Source organism: Notamacropus eugenii, chromosome 1 (assembly GCF_028372415.1).
Source record: "Notamacropus eugenii isolate mMacEug1 chromosome 1, mMacEug1.pri_v2, whole genome shotgun sequence".
Classification (NCBI taxonomy): Eukaryota; Metazoa; Chordata; class Mammalia; order Diprotodontia; family Macropodidae; genus Notamacropus; species Notamacropus eugenii.
Genome location: NC_092872.1, coordinates 295,298,902 through 295,319,872, shown reverse-complemented (window position 1 = coordinate 295,319,872; position 20,971 = coordinate 295,298,902). Strand labels below are relative to the sequence as shown.

The 20,971-nt window shown below is 37.1% G+C and overlaps 1 protein-coding gene across 10 annotated transcripts in view; it reads left to right on the top strand.

Moving 5' to 3' along the window:
- The window catches only part of SIPA1L1 (signal induced proliferation associated 1 like 1), a 314,212-nt gene that overhangs the window by 147,217 nt on the left and 146,024 nt on the right, over positions 1-20,971 (top strand). For all 10 annotated transcript variants that reach the window (XM_072629234.1, XM_072629230.1, XM_072629229.1 and 7 more), the window contains exon 5: positions 9,328-11,130. In XM_072629234.1, coding sequence (XP_072485335.1) covers positions 9,630-11,130 — 1,501 coding nt within the window. In that variant the 5' untranslated portion in view covers positions 9,328-9,629. The remainder of the gene's footprint in view (positions 1-9,327; positions 11,131-20,971) is intronic.

The window sequence follows — 20,971 nt, the reverse complement described above, 5'->3', positions numbered from 1 at the left end:
AATATATTCCCTGGAACTTTTGCCAGTGAGTGCTGAAAAAGTGTGTGTGAGTGTGTGTGAGTGTGTGTGTGTGTGTGTGTGTGTGAGTGTGTGTGTGTGTGTGTGTGAGAGAGAGAGAGAGAGAGAGAGAGAGAGAGAGAGAGAGAGAGAGAGAGAGAGAGAATGGTCATTTAGGTAGGAAGTAACTTTCATGCATTCGTACATTAAGTTCCTGTTCTATGCTAAGTACTGTTCTAGGCCCTGGAAAGATAGGTACAAAAGGATTAAATCATCTCTAGGTACAATGAATTAACATTCTAATAGTGGATATTAGTGTGTGGGTATGTTTTATAATATAAAGTAATAAATAGAAATATGTGCTATATATAAACATAAGGTAGTTTGGGAGGTAACCAGCAGTTCAGGAGACCAGGACAGGCTCCCGTACAAGTATGGTATCTGCAATGCACTGTACTGTCAGTGGGACTGAATGAAGTGGAGGCAAAGAGGGAGTACATTCCCTTCTTGGGGGTGCCCAGGGCAGAGGCCCATGCAGATGGGAGATAGAGTGTCGTGTGCAGAATAGAGAAAAGACCTGTTTGGCTGGCTCACAGAGCCTTCAGTGATGATAGAAAAATCTATTGGGGCCTGGTTATATAAGACTTTAAAAGCTTAATAGAGGGGTTTATATTTCATCCAAGAGGCAATAGGAAGCTACTGAGTTGTTTGAGTAGGAAAGTAATATTTGGATTTAAAGAAAATTACTTTGTCAGCAGTGTGTAGAATGGACTGGAGTGGTGAGAGAGCGAGGTTAATTAGGTGACTATTGCAGTAATCGAGCTGATATTAATAAGTGCTTGAAGTAAAGGTCACAGTTGTGAGATGAAAGAAGGTGTTGTATGTGTCAGATAAAGGTAGATAGAGCAATAGTTGGCACCTGGGCTGAGGGAGACAGAGAAGTTGATGATGAAGCCAATCTCATGACCCTGGAATGTTTGAAAAGGATGGTGGTGCCTTATATAGAAATAAGAAGGTTTGGAAGAGGAGAGGATTTGCGGGGGGAACATAATGAGTTCAAGACTAGTTTAAGATATCTCTGGGAAGTTGTTTGAAATATCCAGTAGATAGTGGAAACAGGACTGAACCTCCGTGAAGAGACTACATCGTACATCTGGATGTCACTGCATACAAATTCATGGGAGCGGATGAGGTTACTGAGAGAATATATATAGAAGAAATGAGTGACCAGGACCCAACTTTGGGGAACTTTTGGGCTATGCAATAATAGCCAAACTGGTAGGAAGTGGACCAGGAGGGAGTAATGTCATGAAAACCCACAAATATCAGTCAGTGGGGTAGCCTCTTAATCAGAATAACTTGGATTTAAATCTTCTGGCTATGCAGTCCTGAGCAAGTTGCTTAACATTTTATTTCCCTAGGCAATTCTAAGATTACAATTTGAAGAACAGTTGATCTATAATTTATTTATTTGATTATCCAAGAGTTGCAGAACTCTGTTGGTGGTGGGAGTTCCCTTCACCAATAAAATCAGAGATTCAGATCCCTCATTCTCCTAGATATTGCACATAGATATGTGCAATTATCTCTATATATACATACATAAGTACATACACACACATATATAATACATACCCATATGTTTGCATGATGTATATCAGTTTATCTGTGGGTATGTTTACATAAATACAGATTAGATAGATTTAAGATTAGAAAGGACTTTGTGTTGACTGATGGGGAAGGAAAGGAATAAACTTTCTCTGGGTTTGTAGTCATCTAACTATTCAATAGTTTCCATTTTTATTAGTGTAATAAAATTGGTATTGGCAGTTTTTTTTTTTTAATACAACTGTGTTTTAAAGTATCTGGAGGTCTTTTGACTCTCTCAACTGTTCTGAATAAAACAGTTTGGTTAGAGTAAAGGATTCATGTGGTAGATTAATGGGAAACAAGACTGGACAGGTTGGGTGATATTGAATACTACCTTGATTACTAGACTAATATTTTTGGAATTTATCTTATGTTGTACCGGAACTTTGTAAAGATTTTTTTAAAGCAGAGTTTTAAGCAATGCCTTAATAAAATCTATATCTAAGGAAGACTGGTAACTAATTTCTATTTATTGATCATACGCTGAATATGTGGCACTATAATAAGTTATCTTAGGTTGGTACAGACTGACAAGAAACATGTCATAATGAATAATGGAAACAGGTTTCCCTTTTTCTTTTCCTTATTGTATTTTTTAAAAATGTATTTTTAAAACTATCTTTGATTTTTTTCAGTCATCAAAAGCCTGCCTCTCCTTTCCCCAACAACAACAAAACAACCAAAATTCCTTTTACCAAGATGTGTACAGTCAAGTAAAACAAATTTCTGCATTGGCCATGTCCAAAAATACATGTTTCATTCTACATTCTTAGTTCTTCACTTCTCTATCAGGAGTTGGGTGACATGTTTTATCATTAGTATGCTGGTTATTATGTTAATCAGAGTTTCTAATTCTTTCAAAGGGGTTTGTCTTTACCATACTACTGTCATTCCATAGATTTTTCTCCTGCTTCTGTTCACTTCACTCTACATTAGTTCATATAAATCTTCCTAGGTTTCTCTGAAATCATTCCATGTCCATTCTTCTGTCATATTTACATCCTGTATTTTGTTCATTTATTCATTCCCCAATTGATGGGCATCTTCTCAGCTTATCATTCTTTATCACCTCAAAAAGAGCTATAAATATTTTTGCACATTCATTGCAGGAACTTGTTTTGCTTAGGATTTATTTGTCTCTTAACCCATCCTTGACTACTAAATTGTGGGCCATTGTGGTACCTCAGTATGAGTTTGGGATCTTCTCTTGTGCTGCTACCTATCTTCTCTCTTTCTGCTTGCACCTGAATTTTCTACACAGCAGCTCCTAGCTGGACCTCATCCACAACATCTCCAGGTCTCTAATTCCTTCTGTCTCTGTGTCCAACCGGGATGTACAGATGACTCACTCTGACTTCTTCCTTTATTTTCCTATCATGATCCAGTCTGGTGCATTTTCTAGATATGTTTGGAGTAGATTTTATTATGGTGGTGGTGGTGGTGCTGGTGGTGGAATTCGAGGGAGGTTATTGCACTTTCTGCTACTCTTGTCATCTTGGCTCTGTCTTGCCCTTGTATAAAATAGGTGTAATGATACTTGGACTATTTTGTTCACAGGGTTGTGGAGAGTACTATCTAAATGTGAAGTTCTTTTATTATAACAACAAGAAAAATAAAGAGGAAGGTAATGGGCCCATTGCATTCTACCCCTATTAGTCCACATCTGGAGTATTCAGTTCTCAGTTTCACAGAGCATTGACAAACTGCTTCTTTCTGGATGTTTTCAGTATATTTTCTTTGGTATGGGAGCTCTTGATTTTGTCAATGGTATTTTGATTTTGGGATTCTTTTCAGGAGTTGATTGGTAGGTTATTTTATACTTCCCCTTGTCCTCTTGTCTCTAACAGCTGTCTGCAATAATTACATTTATGAATTCTTGAAATAGAGTGTCTAGACATTTTGATGAGGTAGGGATCATAACTTTTAAGACAACTGGTGAAAACCTCTCTCTTTCCTTTTTGTAGGTTACAACCAGCTAAATGGATGCTCACTCTCCTTTCCTTCACTTCTAAGGCTGCTGCTGAACTTTGCTGCCCATCCTCTTTACATCTCTTCTCCTTTCCTCCATCTTCCCTACATATATTTTAACTACTACTAAATATTAATGTTCCTGAGCCATCCACCTCTACTTTCCTTCCTTTGCCATCAAAAGGAAAGAGTTGCTACTTTCATACACTTGTATTAAAAGGTATTTGACCTTTGTTCTTGAGACTTGGCACTTCCCTGCCTTATTTTGAACATAGACTAATATGATGTTATGCTTAATAGACATTTAACAATTACCAATAAGGATAGGTTTAAGGCTGTATTTGCAGTCTTTAAAAAAGGTCAATTCATTTCTCTTGGACAAGTGGTTTTCACATGTTCGGCCTAGAGGCCGAAGGGCTACCCAAGCCTTCTTACCTCTCGCAGGTCTTCGGAGATCAGCTGGATAAACGTGTTGAGAGAAGAGACTTTCCAGAGTCGAACAAGGGTTAGGCTTTATTTAGGGTCTTAGTTACATGTGCAGGGTGAATTCTTTCTCAGGAGAGAGGAATCCTCCTCCTCTCAAGGGGCAAGGATCGTACAGCAAGAGGATGGGAGTGGAAGACAGGGGGGACCCTCTTCCCTCCAAGGGCCCCTCAGCGGGAAGAGCGCCTTCAGGCTTTCCTGTCCCTACTTAAGCTCTCCTGCTGCATAGTTTGCATGTGAATAGTTTGCTCTCAGCCCCTAGCTAGTCAACAATAGGTGTGCTCAGACCACGGGCCAATCTCAAGGGTGGGATGCTCTCCCTAGCAAGTTTCCCACTGAGAAGAGGTGGAAATGCATGAGATAGCCCGTGTTTCACGCCTCAATTCCCAGCTGTTCCCTGGGGGGTCTTATGAGAACTCTGAGGTTTAGAAGTCCTCACCTTTACCTACCCGAAACTGTCCACGTGAAAACTGAGCTTACACCCCCAACATTCACAGCCATTTGTTCAATAGTTTCAAAAAGTGATATGTTTGGTAAGGCATGTGGTCATTGATCATTTGGTAAGCTAATGGGTAAGAACCTCACCTTCTCCTGGAATCCCTTCTAGACTCCTCTAGCCGTCAATGGTAGCCATCTTCTTTGATCTCTTTGCCATAAATAAGCTCAGTAAAATAGGCTTTATGTCACAGCTTAACCCTTAAACCATTTTATTGTTTGCTCTTAGCCTAGTTATTTAAAATAATTTGACAGCTCCTTTAGTGCAGGAACCAGGTCTTCCACTTTTTCTGCATCCCTTGTTCATAGAGTCATTGCTTAATAACTTGCCTATGAAGTTATGAACTCCAAAACATAAATCTTCCTGTCTGTGTAGGAGTCAGGTAATTTCAGAATTGGAAGGGGCTTCTTAGAGATCATCCAGTCTAACCCCAGCATTTTACAGCTCTAAAGAAACTCTGGGCCAAAGAATGGAAATGACGTGTTCAAGGTAGTCAGTAGCAGAACTGTGACTGGAACCCAGGTCTCCTGCTTCAATGTCTAGAGCTCGTATTAGAAAATCTGGTGATAGTATTGTCTGTACCTCATCTCCCTCCAAACAAGGAAATAGAACAGAAACTTAATGAATAAATCATGAAGGAGCTTTAAATACAGTTAGCTTGTGATTATTCAACAATAAAGCATTCTTTGATTACTTGGTATCATTTCTTTCCTTTGGAAGTTTCACTACTAAAACAGCTACTAGTTTGATTTTTCTACCAATATTTAAGAGAAACTATTATTTCCTCTACCCCCAATGGTAATAGTAAAGTGTTTTGCTCCAAGTTCTTCAAAAGAGCAGATCTTTTTATAGTGGCTCCTGAGTGTGCTTTAAGAAGTGTCAGTCCTTAATACTTTTACCTTTTCATTCATTGTCAAGATCATATTGACCTTTCAGGGGGCAGCTAGGTGGTACAGTGCATAGAGCACCAGTGCAGGAGTCAGGAGGACCTGAGTGCAAATCTCACCCCAGACACTTGACACTCATCAGCTGTGTGACCTTGGGCAAGTCACTTAACCCCAATTGCCTCATTCTGGGTCATCTCCAATCATCCTGATGAATATCTGGTCACTGGATTCAGATGGCTCTGGAGGAGAAGTGAGGCTGGTGACCTGCACAGCCCTCCCTCACTCAAAACAAAGTCAAATGTAAGTCATGTCATTCTTTCTCTGATGGCGTGGTCTTTTTTGGCAACAAAGGACAAGCACACTAATTAGCACCTACAGCCAACTGTGGATAAAAGAAGGAACATTAACTGGAATCACATATGGAATAAACGGTACTATTACATATGACTTATCCAGTCAATATCTCCTTTTCTTTTGTTGATTTTCTCTTGTTTTTGTCCTCAGTGGAGATAGTGAAACATCTTTATATTATCATTTTAAATATTGGGAAACTTATAATATTCCCAGACTTTCCTAGTTTGTGTTAAATATTCCTCCCCATGTCTATAAATAAGGGAAAACTGTGGAATGTATGTGTATATGTGTGCATGATGTGTATTTATGTGTATATTTATGTACACACAAACATGTATCTGCCTGTATATACATGCATGCATATATATCCACAAATGAGGGAAACTTTTGCTTTATCAAGTGAAACAGAATACCATAATGTAACTAAAAACAATCAGCATCTCAGTGAGGATGTTTTAGTGAACTATAAGTTCAGTGTGTGTCAATTATTGTGGCATGGCAACCAAGAAGGTCAACAAAATCTTTGACTACTTTAATAAAATATAATGTGTAGGACTAAGATGGGATGGTCTTTTAGGCACTCTTTAAATGTTAGCTACTGTTTATTATTATTATTATAAATATTTTGTTAACTGTTAATATCATAATTAATGATGGTGATAATACCCAGTTCAGACCATGTATTTAATAATCTATATTCAGTCCTGGATATTGTATTTTAAGAAGAAATTGGTAACCTAGAGGAAACAAGCATGGTAAAAGGTCTAGAATTTATCCCACATGGAGGCCGATCAGCTGAATTGGGGCTGCCTGTCTTGGAGAAGGATTGGTTGAAGATTGGAGAGAAATATGGGACAATGCTGGCTGTCTTCAAGTACTTGAAGAGGTGTAATGGAGAAGAATGATTAAACTTGTTTTGCTTGGTTCCACAGGACAGGAATAATGGGTAGAAGTTGCAAAAGGGCAAATTTAGACTTGATGCTAGGAGAAACTTTCTAAAAATTAGAGCTTTCTGAAAGGGAATGAGTTGCCTCTGGTGGGTGGTATGTTTCCTCTTTCTGGGGTGGGGTGGGGTGGGAGTGGAGGGAGGAGTGTCCTCAGGTGCAGGCTAGATGAACACTTGTGGAATATATTCTTTTGAAGGATGGGTTGAACTAGATGCTATCTGTTGTTCCCATCTCAGAGATTCTGTGATTTTGGATCTTAGGCTCTTCAATTTGTAAAAAGAACAGATTGTTTGTTCCAAATCATTTTCAAGATTCCTTCCCTTTCTGAAAATCTGAGTTACAAAGTCACAGCTTATATAGCAACATATACCAGAAAATATTCTTAGTATCTCTTTCAAAATAAAACAATTTTATACCACATTTAAATAGAATTTGACATTTAAAAATACACATAAGACGTAGCCCGTTATTGAATGGGCTATGTTCCAAAGGTTAATCATTTGTTTGTAATTTGTAGTACTCCTCAGGAACAATCTTACATTTGTAATGGATAGATTCTCAAGGTTGGCCATAAATGTCTGTAGTATAAATCTAAATACATAAATATACAAATGTAAATATATGTGTCTATAATTCATAGTAATGGTAAAATGCTGACATTTACAAAATAATGTTAACTCTTAGCACAATGATTCTAAGGAGCATATAGACAGTACACATATTACTATCCCCTTCTTATGATGAGGTAATTGAAGCACAAAGATTGGATGATTTTGCCCACTGACATATAGTCAGTTTATGTATTCCATGGCTGCTCTCGCCTTAAGTTCGTTCATTTTATATCGTTCCCTAGGACCTCAGCTATAAAATAGTGTAATGCATGTTGACTAGCATGTTCCACTGCTGTTTGGAAGCTTAAAATTTGAAGTGGAAGTTGGCAGTATACAATATAAGGGAAATAATACTCATTTAGCAAAAGAAATAGCTGGAAAGTATCGAGTTTGATTTAATTATATAGCTATATGTGCAAAACTGTTATCTTTTTGACAGAGGATGGCAACAGGGAGGTTAGGTAAAAACAATTGGCATTTATCTGAATGACTGAGCAGACCCAGTGTTGCCACAAGACCTATATTCTGCTCTTTCTTGCCTTACATGCTGCAGTCTGCTTCCATTTTTTAAATACCCCCTAAATGTTCCTGCTTATAAATAGCAGCTGGTTGTTTAAACCCTGGCTGTGTACTGCAAGTGAAATTAAATTGTGCTGCGTTTTCAAAGCAAAAGACATGACTAGCTGATGCTTAATTACTGTTGAAGTGGAGTACCTGTTAATGTGGAGCAGGGCCTAGTGTTGTTTGTACCTAAGATTTCAGAAGCTGAGATTTGCAGATAATACTTTGCTGTCAAAGGAATGCTGGTTCAGCAGTCTCTTTCCAAACGTGGATTTGGCAAGAATATAAAGGCCACATCTTTGTAATTTGTAGAGTCTTGGAAAACAATCTTCTGCTTTGGTTTTAGGGTGTACACAGCTGTACAGAATTTTATACTTATTTTTTTGTGCCTGTAGAACCTGATTATGCTGCTTATTAGGAATTTCCCTCAGTTCCCTTTCCCTCTTTGACTACCCCTTTACCTGAATTATTTTATGATTATTTAATTTTCGTATATGAGGATATATGTAAAGAGCGTTTTGGGTTTTAAAATTTTGAGCTGATGGGCAGTGAAGGGAGTGGTTATTGGAAGGAAATGTTTTTATTTTGTTAATGAGCAAAATACTTTGTTAATCAATGAAATATTCCTGAGTGTGTGCTGAAGTTGACATAAGAAGATGATTGCTGAAGATTTTTAAAAAAGTATTTTTGTTCTGTATAAACAGCAATATAGAAACAAAAATTTATAAATTTTTAATTATAGAGAAAGAAACTGCCCTATTAAAGGTGGTTATTTTTTGAGGCAGAGTTATGTAAAAGCTTCCTCCATTAATGAGCTCAGCTGCATTCTGGAACTTAAAGTCAGATAGATTTTCCTGTGGCACAGAAATCTTAAGTAATTTGCTCATGTTTATAGTTCCAGAACTAGGAAGGACCTGAATCAGGTTTTCCTCACTCCAAGGTTTGCCTTCCATTACACAGTGCCTATTAATGTTGATTATTATATTCAGTTGCATAAATGTTTTTAGTTTATTCAGACTAGTGATTATGCAATCAGTTCATCTAATCATTTGAATTGTGTTGTGCTTTTTTTTTTTTTTTTTAACATAGTTTGGCTGAATTTTGTTTTCTTACAATATCATTGTCATTGGAGGTTTACACCTATAGGGTAGTGTATATCCACATAAGCAAAATCCTTTATTACTTTTAAATAATGGATTTTTACAAAATCTTGTATATATCTCTTTCACCTACCCTATGTTCTGCAAAGAAATGTAGAACTTAATATAGTATTTATTCTGTCTTTATTTTAATTTGTCCAGTTTGGACAATTAGGTGTTGCTTTTTAAAAGGGTTACCTGAAATTACTAATTCAAGTTGTCCTTCTCTTCTAGGGCAAAAGGGTTGGATTGTAGAAGTTGCTGAATCGCCTGATGTAAACTCCATTCAAGTTTTCTGGAGAAGAGCCACCTGTTAAAATTTACTACAGTAACTTTTATGGATTTTAAAATATTTGAAACCTGAATCTTTAATTTGCTGGTAGCAAGGCATAATTTAATCTCTTCAGAAAAAATGATCAAGGTCTCATGCAACTATCATTTTTTCTGGAAACTGTTCTTCAGAAGGGAAGTATACATGTAAATAGAAGAGATGATCATGCTTCCTGTAATCATTTAGGACTAACCTCTTTTAAATCATGACCAGCTTGAAGCGGTCCCAGACTGAAAGACCTGTTGCTACTGAAAGAGCATCAATGGTTGGAACAGATGGGATTTCCAAGGTTCACACGGATGACTTCTACATGCGACGCTTTAGGTCACAGAACGGCAGTTTGGGTTCATCTGTCATGGCTCCTGTGGGCCCCCCTCGAAGTGAAGGTTCCCACCATATTACCTCCACTCCTGGGGTCCCAAAGATGGGCGTTAGGGCAAGGATAGCAGATTGGCCACCAAGGAAGGACAATGTTAAAGAATCTAGCCGATCAAGTCAGGAAATGGACACATCCAGTTGCCTTGATAGCATGTCCTCCAAAGGCAGTCCTGGAAGTCAAGGTAGTGCAGTTAACCTCAATTCCAGTGACTCTGCCATGTTGAAAAGCATACAGAACACTCTTAAAAGCAAAACAAGACAATCAGAGAACATGGATTCCAGATTTCTCATGCCTGAAGCTTATCCTAGCTCCCCTAGGAAAGCCCTTCGCAGAATAAGGCAACGTAGTAACAGTGATATTACTATAAGTGAACTTGATGTGGATAGCTTTGATGAATGTATTTCACCTACATATAAAACTGGTCCATCACTGCACAGGGAATATGGTAGCACATCATCAATAGATAAGCAGGGTACTTCAGGAGAAAGTTTTTTTGATTTGTTGAAAGGGTACAAAGAAGATAAATGTGATCAGAGAGGCCCAACTCCAACAAAACTGAGTGAATTTTTGATAGCCAGTGGAAGCAAGGGTTCTGGCTTTTCTCTGGATGTGATAGATGGACCTATTACACAGAGAGAGAACCTTAGATTATTTAAAGAAAGGGAGAAACCACTCAAAAGACGTTCTAAGTCAGAAACAGGGGACTCATCCATTTTTCGTAAGTTGCGTAATGCCAAATGTGAAGGGGAACTTGGAAAATCATCGGACCTTGAAGACAACCGATCAGAGGATTCTGTCAGGCCTTGGACTTGTCCAAAGTGTTTTGGTCACTATGATGTCCAGAGCATATTGTTTGACTTGAATGAGGCAATTATAAATAGGCACAACGTTATAAAACGGAGAAATACGACCACAGGAGCATCTGCAGCAGCTGTTGCTTCTTTAGTTTCTGGACCTTTATCTCACTCTGCAAGTTTCAGTTCCCCTATGGGCAGTACTGAGGACTTGAATTCTAAAGGAAGCCTCAGCATGGACCAGGGAGATGATAAGAGTAACGACCTTGTAATGAGCTGTCCATACTTTCGAAATGAGATAGGTGGAGAAGGAGAAAGGAAGATCAGTTTATCCAAATCAAATTCTGGTTCCTTCAGTAGTGAAAGTGCCTCATTTGAATCTACACTTAGCTCTCATTGCACAAATGCAGGAGTGGCTGTTCTTGAAGTGCCCAAGGAAAATTTGGTTTTGCATTTGGATAGAGTGAAGAGATACATTGTGGAACATGTGGATCTTGGTGCATACTATTATAGGAAATTTTTTTATCAGAAGGGTAAGTGGTATTTTTAATTAATTTATTTTTCCATACTTATTCAAAATATTAAATTTTTTATATCGCAGGAGAGCTTTGGGCACTATGTAATGCTAGAACTGATGAATTTTTTATTCTTCTCAGTAGCAAAATAGCTCAGCAATAATTTCCTATAAAGGCAGATGTGGGAATTTTTTTTATTCTTTCATAGTATCTTAAAAAAATACATTTAGTGCTTTTTGCTTTTCATGTGGAAAAATTCACAGATTGATTTTTTTTTTAATGCAAATCTCCAAATGGCAACTAAATGAATGGAAGTCTTCTCTCTCTTTAGCATCTGTTGAATAGAAAAATGCCACCATGCCACTATAAGGATGTGTGGGGTTGTTTCCAAGCATTAAAAAGTTATTGAAAACATTTGAAACACTTTCTTGACTTTTGATAATTTAGGAACAAGATCAAGCTCCTCATTGATCAAAGATAGTCTGAGGATTGGTGAGATTATATTTGATTTGGTTGTTCTCAAATGAATTTTTTAATTAGATCTGTTAGGGTTTTAGACCCATTATCCTCTCACTTTCTGCTAAATAAAATGAAATGATACTGATGAACTTAAAATACAAAGCAGTTCTCCTGCTTTTAAATGTATCTATAATTGCAAGAAAGCTCAGTCACACAATCATACAGCCTTATCTAGATATTTTTTTGTTAAAGAAAAACATTTCTTTTCCTTACTTTACTAAAAAGCAAAACGAACCTGAATGCTCTGTAATAATCATTTTGATTGGAATTAAGTAACAAAAAAGTTTAGTCTTATCAATAATGGAGAAATTGTAGGAGGCTATTTTATACTTTTGCCTGTGTGTATACACACCTTTTTATTGCAGTCATATAAACATTGCCCTTTGACTAGCTATGGTCATTATTTGTGGTGTCCAGGATTACATGTTTAAATACCTTGTTGTTTTTCTATATAAGCTATTTTGGAGCAAGAGTCTAATTCAGATAAGATCTTAATTGAGTATTTTTAAGTTCAAATTTCCTAGGCTGACATTTAAATATGAAACACATTGTCCTAGAAGTATCTGTTTGTAGCTCATTTTGTAAAATTACTTTATTTTGTGATTAGCTTATTTTGCCTTGCAATTGTGGATTATAAATGTCATTTCCATGCATCGGTCATCTCCCATGTTGCTCTTTTTCTTTCTTTTGTGATTTATTTTTTATATTTAATCATTGTTCATTTATGTTCTTGTATGTATGTGAGCCCCACAGTCTCATGTTTCTGTTATAGTTAATATTTTTCCTAACCAAATCCAGAACACTGGTCTTCCTTTACAGTTTTGTTCAACTATTCAAACAGAAGACTAGAACAAATATTTCCAACTTCAGTACTACAGAAGGTCCGTTTTTGTCAGCAGTGGGTATTCTCTACTCTGATGCCAATCATAACCCCTCAGCACTTGAGATGAGTTCTTGTTTTTAAATAATTAAATCATGTGATGGTCAAACTTCTAGTTATAGGTTTTTAGCAAGGAGGCAGTCTATCCCTGAACCATACTTGAAATCTTTCTGACTTGGTAAGAACTTCTGAGATTGTGGTTGACTGTTAGTCTTCAAAAACCTAGGATTATCTTTATTCTGAAATGAAGTATTGGAGTAGAACTGTACTAGGGTGAAGGCTGATGGGTAAAAGTATATCCAAATAGTAAGGATTAAAAAGGTGAAAAACAAGAGTCATAAGTCACAACAGAACTCAGAAGTTCACCTTGTATCCATCATATTGACAAAGATAACAAAGAAAGAAAATGACTGTTATTGGAGGGGCTTTATAAGAACAGGCACGCTAATGCACTATTGGTAGAACTGTGTAGTTTTCCATACTGGAATATCGTTTGGAATTTTTCTCAAAAAGGCAGCAAAGTACACTTGTTGAGCCAGTGACAGCACCAGCAGGGCTGTTCCTCCATTTGAGTGTAGGAAGGAACTAAATATTAGCCCCATTAGAGAATGACTGAACACATTATAATATATGACCATAATAAAATATTCATAGTGCCAAAAGAAATTTGAAAGGGATGCATTCAGAGAACCTTGCGAAGACTTATATGAACTTGTAAAGTGAAGGATGCTCCAAAGTGAGCAGAACCAGGAGAACAGTATATTCAATGACTTTAACACTGAAATGAAAGACAACTTTGAAGTCTTAAGCACTTTGACTAATATAATGACCAATCATAACTCTGGAGGACCCATCTTCTGACAGAGAAGTGATGGACCAGCAGTGCAGAGTGAGGACTACATTTCCAGATATGTCCAATATGTTGCTTTGCTTGACTGTACTTATTTGCTACAATTTTGGTGGGGTAGACAATGGAATGAAAGGAAAATGGCATCAGTGAAGTATTTAAAAGAATGACAGAGAAGAGGAGAGGCGGAGGGGGATTCAGATAAGCAAGACAGCTTTGAAACTAACATGGTCAATTTATTTTATTTCTTTTTAAAGTAAATAAGTTGGATATAATGCTCTTAGTTTAATATGCAATCCTCTTTTTCTGTTATATGAAGATGTTCATATTTGTTGGTGTTTGTCAAGTTCAAAATAACAGTTTCTTTAAAAAAGAACATCTTCCACCAAAGCTCTCACTCTTCTTTTCATCCACCCCAATGCCACTTTATATTTCAGACAGCAGAAGTAATTTTCAGGCATGCTATTTGGTTAGGAAGTGTTCTCTTTCTCTATTTTATATTTCATTGATTTTATACTGTGTTAATTTCCTTGTCCTAAGTTTCAACTTCACTGAGTTTTAGCTTTGTACATGTAATTACATAGTAAATCTTGCTCTAACACTAAAGTAAAAGTCAATATAAGGCAGCTCTATCAAGGGTCATATCCAAGAACATTTACTTAGCTAGTGGGTCTTGTTATAGAGTAGTCTCATTTAAGTAACTATGCCATAAATCCAAACTCTCTAGTGTTTATGTTTGTTTTCCACTTTTTCAGGCTGGCCATCCAGTGGCCGTCTCAAAAAGCCTACTTTTCATTCTTACACCTATTCTTGATGTCTGAAAATGCTAAGGATCCACTTATCCCTCTTTTTTCCTCTATGCTTTGTTTTTGCTCCCTTACCTGACAAGTGACAATTGTGTGAGCAAAAGAGGAGCACATAACCAAAAGGAAGCTGATTCATTTCCTGTTAACTTGATACTGATTCAGGATCACAGCCAAATGCCTGCTGCCTTCATCCTTTAGAGTCATCTTTTAGTTTTCTACTAGTGTATATCAGAATGGTTTTTCTATTATTTGCATGGTGCTCATCTCCAAGTCTCAGAAAGTACTCTAGAGCCTGTCACAGTATTCTTTGCCAGAAAAGGCATTATTTTGATTTTATGGATTAAGATACAGGTAAAGAATGGTGCCATTACAGAAATTGCTTTAGGAATGTTGGGATATTGCATGAATCTCTTTTAACTCTAGCTTTAGTTACATTAATATGAAAATTATCATATGAGATCTGTAAATATGCTGACTTAAATCCCAAGATTGTGAATATAGCTGCTGTGATTAGCGTAATAACTAAAATAGCTCCTCCCAAGTGTTTTTATCATGGCATTTGCTTTACCCTTTAAAGATTACCTGTGGAATGAAATAGTACAACCATATTGTTAGTGTGTACTTTGTGAATATCTTGGCCTGCTACCATGTGCAACAATAATTGTCACCTTAGGAAAATCCTGTGGAACAGGGCCAACTCTACACAAATATTTTCATACCATTGTCTTGACCTGCATTTGATTGGCTTTCAGTGTCTTGGAATGTTTACCTTTGAAGGAACTTCCACAGTGGTAAGTAGAATGGGTTCTCTAGGGTAAAAAATCATTATGTGAGTAAAAATAAAATCCATCATTCAATCATTTGACTCCACAGAACAAAAGAACATAAGATCACAGATATAGAGCCAAAAGATGCCTCAGAAGTCATTTTATATTCCCCTGACTTTACAGATGAAATGGAGGCCCATAGATCTAAATTACTTGGCCCAAAGTCATAGGCTGTAATTGTCAGAAGTGAAATTTGAACCCAGGTCCACTGCCTCTTGCTGCTTCTACCATAGCAGTATAAGATAGAAGCTGCATTTAACAGAATGCGAACCAGAATATTTCTACTCATTCTAAACTTTTCTTATTAGTGTTATAGACTATCATGGGCTTAGTTAATTCTAGGAACGTGAAGCAGATTACAAGAAACGGTTACACTATTTGGTACTAATTGAGATGTAGAGAAGCAATTTTATGTGAATGTAATTAATCTATATTGAAGTTCTTATAGAATATTGCTGCCAAAGGCTGAAAATATGAATAGCATTTGCCTAATTTTCTTTTTCTAAGGAAAAAGTGTTTTAATAGTCAAGTGATCTTAAAAAAAATAAGAATAAAGTTGTTATGGTATCATCCTCTGACCTTTGAGTACCAAATATTGCCCAAAAATATTTTCTAAAAGGTTTGCAATGTCTTAATTGCATACTCTAAGTGTCATATGACTTAGCTTCTAGGTAAAATGAAAGATTTTGATTTTTTAAAAATTGTCTTACACTTCAGTAAAGTTGAAGCCTCAACACCTTCATATTTGATATGAAATCACAGAAAATTAAATATGGAATTTCAATTAAAATCTTAATTGCTCCCATGTTGTAAAAGTGACTTTGGGTTCTTGAAGGCCATGTTAAATAGACTGGAGGCTTTGGGGAATCCTACCAAGATGGAGAGACTTTCAAAATAAGCTAGTGGTGGTATACTTTTCAAGAGTCAGAAGGGCTGACTATCAGAGGATAAATTTTTGTCGAGTTGTAATGAAAGTCTACTCAGGTGTAGAATGGTAGTAGTATTGATCTAAAAGTCACAGACTGATTAAGTCAAACATCCTTGAAGTACTAAAATCAAAGGCTCATAAATTTAGAACCAGAAGAAACCTTAAAAGTCTGTCTAATCCAAACCTTTCATTTTACAGATGAACAAACGTAAACCCAAGATGATTAAATGACTTACGCTCAGCTCCCACTGATTGTAGTCCAGCCTTCTTTCCAGGACACCATGCTGCCTCAATATGTTACTGAAATTCTATTTTAAAATATTTATTCAGTACTCTAACCAGTCTAAGACATAGCCTTTATACTCAGTTGATCCAGTTATGGAGTTCATTAATTTTAAGCACTGTTGTCTGTCTACCTTTCTTGCAGATACATAACACTGTTGCTCATAAATGATATATGGTATCTGTTTCATCATAACATTTCACAGTCATCCTGATTTCATTCTTTATTTTGTATACTTGGGAAATTAAGCTGCACAACATTTTAGATCTGGGAAACCGGCCTCTCTCAATGGTGTGGGGCAAGTAGGGCTGTTTTATACCCAGGAGAAATAAACAAGAACTTGATGGAATGTTCCATTCTAGTGTAAGTGGAGCCCTGATACACCAGCCAGGAGTAGCTGAGATAAAGACAAAGATGAGTTGGTAAAATTCCTTTCATAAGGACAAAATTCTATAGGAATTCAGAAGAGGAAGAGATTATATTTAGTTAGGAAGATCCAGAAAACCTTAATTGAGGAGGTGACATTTCAGCTGATTTTGACAGGGGAAGTACATTCTAGAAAAGAAAGGAAATTTAGAAGGCCTAGAAAATGTTTGAAAAATAGTGAGAAATACATTTTGACTGGGACGTAAATGTTAGAGGGGTAGTAGAAGATGATCAGTTGTTATTCAGTAGCAGTATAAAGGATGGAATGAAGGAGTCAGAGATTAGAAAGGGAAAGAGATATTATAGACAAGACTAATATTGACATTAGGTAATCACTAAAAGTGAAGGGGTTCATGGAGAAGGAGGTACTTGCAGAAAAACTAGAAATTGCAGAGATACCCATCAATTGGGGAATGACTGAAAAGTGAGATTTTGTGAGAGGCAGACATGAGAATAGTGTGTTCCAAACATGGAAGATGGTCATTGAAGAGACACAGAGATTGGGAGATGGAGTGTGGTGTTTTGAGAACAGAGAGAAGGCCAATTTGACTGAATCACAGAGTATAGGGGAATAAGGCTAGAATGATAGATAGGAACCACAGGCTGGACTTTAAAAGATAGACAGGAGAATATGTGTTTTTGCCAAAAAGTAATGGGGAAGCACTGGAGTTTGTTGAGTAGGGGAGTGATGGTCACTTTACAGCCCTGTACGTTGGACTATATTAGAGAGAAACTAGGCAAGAGAACTAAATAGGAAACTGTTGCAATAATCTTAAGTGAGAGGTGATGACCTGAACTAAAGTGGTGGCTGTGTGAGTAGAGAGAATGGGTCAGATATTAAATATATGTGGATAGAAATTATGAGATTTGGCAGCTGGTTGGATTTGTGAAATGAAGGAGAGTGGGAAATTAAGTATGGCATCAGTAAAGAACCCAAGAGATTGGTGATACCTTTGACAACAATAGGAACATTTAGAACAATGGTGGGTTTGTGGGGGAAAAATGAGTTGTGTTTTGGATCAGATGTCTCTGAGACATCACTTGAGATATCTAGTAAATTGCTTTTGGCGAATCAGAATCCAGGTCTGTAAACCATCTGTATACAAATGATAATCCCATGGTAGCTGATGAGAGAGTGTAGAGAAGGAAGAGAAGGCCCAGTATAGTTCCTTGGGAAGCACCAAAACTTAGGAGGTATAGTATGGCTGGTGAGTCAGTAAAGGAGACTGAGAAGTGGCTAGTAGTAGAAGAAACAGGAGAAAGTGATGTTGTGAAACCCTAGAGAAGAGTGAGTGTTCAGGACAGTTTGGTCAGTGTTGTCAGATGGAGCAGAGAAGTTAAGTAGACTGAGAATAGAGAAAAAATCATCTGAATCAACTTTAACAGATCTTTGGTAATTTGGAGAGAGCAGTTTCAATTGAGTGGTGAGATCGGAAGCCAGATACAAGAGGTTGAAGAAGAATAGAGGAGAGATGAACAAAGAGGAGAGGTAGTGGGAGCAGGTGGGTCCTAGTACAACTCCTTACTAGGGTTTTGATGGAGAAAGGGAAAAAGACATAGGAAAGGATGGAAGAATTTATTGAAGTTCTTTCCCCACCCCCCCAAGTGTGTAGGAAACTTTCATAACATTTGAAGTCAGTAAGGGAGTAACCTGTAGAGTTGAACATTAAAGAGACAAGGGATAATTGAGGATGCAGTCTTCAGCACAATGTATAGAGAGGTTGGCCTTGGCGAGGAGAACGATCACCTCATTATGCAACTGGAGAAAAGGAGGACAGAATATCATGGGGTTTTGAGATGAAGGGTTGAAGAGGGAGCTTCCAATGAATATCCTTTTTTTTCTCAGTAAAGTATGAGACTTGGTCCTCAGCTGAGGAGGGAAGGTGGAGGTTTGAAGAGGAAAGAGAAAGTTTGGTGGTGCTAGGAAATCAGGGACTGTCTTTTGCCCCTTTTTGTATCCCCAGCACGTGACACAATTCCTGGCACATAGTGGGTACTTAATAGATGTTTACTGAAAGAAATGTTTATTAATATGCAACCAATTAGTGAAAAATAAAAGCTTGTCATCCTGTAGCTAGGGCTTATTTGAGAATGGATATATTTTAAATACATGTTCAGTCAGCATGATTGTGTGAATTCTTCCTGCTCCATTCAGCAAGATGTAAAAGGGTGCTGAGGAGGTGAATGGTGGGAGAAACTCAGGGCAGTAGTCCAAATAAAAAAATGCATGATGTTAGAAATCAGGGAGATTAGATGTAAGGAACATTTGAGGTGGAAGCTCTATAGAATTTGACAAAGTTTGAATGTAAGGTGTGACATGAGAGGAGTCAAAAATAATCTAAAGTTTTTAAGCCTTGATGACTAGTTCTATTTCCACTAACAGAAATAGGAAAGTCAAGAGGAAGAATGGTTTTCGAGGAAAATAAATGATGAATATGGTCTTGGACTTTCTGAGCTTGAGATGCTACTCTGGCATATTCAGGTAGTGGTGTCTAATAAGTAGTTGAAACAGTGGTGGAGATAATATATTTTTGCATATTGGGTGTGCCACTGAAATACCTACAGAGGAGATATTAAACATTCTAGTGCCTTCATCTTGTTGTTGGTTCTTCATTCTCAAAGAGAACCAGTGACATCACGAGGATGATGACTTGCATGTGAATTGGGTTTGAGTGAAGCAGAGCTGCCCAAAGTCATCAGCCTCACACTATCCTCTAGAGTCATAGGAATCCAATGGCAAGACAGGTCAAGATGACTGTCGAGGGATCAAAATGGGGGTGAATAGAGAGGCATATCCCATATCACAAATGGCAACTGTGGGGAAAATGACCCTGGAAAGAATAAAGGGATGGTGGGATTAGAGATCACACCCCACTGATTCCATTTATCTAATTAGTTAACCTAGCCTAATGATTTGCTTCTTACATCTGTCCCTGTTTTTGTATCTCACACTGATCTTGCTGTCCACCTAGTTCAGACTCTCATCACTCACCTCTCACTTGGGTTATTAAAATCATCCAGCTGTTCTCCCCACCTCTCTTCTCTCCCTTCTCTAATCCATCTTTCTTATGCCTTCCAAAATCATTATCCTAAAGCACAGATCTGTCATCTAACTGATCCGATATCTTTAGTTAGTTCTTTACTGTGTATAGGATGAAGTGCAGATTTCTCAGCCTGTCATATTCAGCTTATTTAAATTCCTCTAAACTTTAGTTTCACACTATCATTTCAGCTTTATTTAATTCTATTCCTTTATATCTTACTAGCTGTGAACTCTGTAGTTTTCCTTACATCTAGTCCTACACTCTCCTGCCTCTTTACTTTCCCTCAGACCCTCTGTGCCAGGAATTCATCCTCTTCCTATTTTTTACATAAGATTTTACTAATATCTTTTGTTTCTTTCGTCATAATTATCTCAAATATCCTTTGCTTTGCCTCTGCCCGAGAGCCATCTTATATATCACATACTATTTTTTATAGAGGGGAAAAACATCAGCATAACATATCGTACGTGGAAAAGTCTGAAAGCAGTCACAGTGTAACCTGTGGACCTCCCACCTTCACGAAGCGGCATGTTGGGGGTGTTTTCTCATATCTCTTTATTTGAGACCTACTTAATCTTTATAATTTTGTTGCGTTCACTTTTGAATATTGGTATGTATTTTCTTGCTGTCTGCATTGCTGTAGTTACTGTTTACGTTGTTTTCTTACCTCTGCTTACTTGACTTTGTCATTTCATATAGATCTTTCCATGCTTCTCCATTTTCATCACATCAGTCATTTCTTACAGCACAGTAATATTCTATTACATTTGTATGTGACACCTTGTTTAGCCATTCCTCAGTTGATGGGCATCTTCTTTGTTTCCATTTCTTTGCTATTAGAAAAAAAAAAAGCACTACTATATGTATTTTGGTGTATATGGAAACTTGATTTTTCTTATCAATGACTGCCTTAGAATATAAGTTCAGTAGTGGAATCTCTGGTTCAAAGAGATATTTTATGAACAGTTGTCAGAGATTATCTGCATAATTCCAGATTGCTTTCCAAAATTGTTATACCATATAATAGCTTCACCAGTAATGTATTCATGCGCCTGTCATTCCGTAAATCTCCAGCGTTGAGTATTGTCATTTTTTTTATCTGTTTATCCAGTTTTCAAGATGTGAGATGGAACCTCACAGTTATTTCGTTTTCATTTCTCTTCTTATTGGTGATTTGATGCATTCTTTCATGAGATTGTGAATACTTTACATTTCTTCTGAGAAATGTTTGTTCTGTCCTTTGACTACTATTGGGGCATGACTATTAGTTGTGTGTGTGTGTGTGTGTGTGTGTGTGTG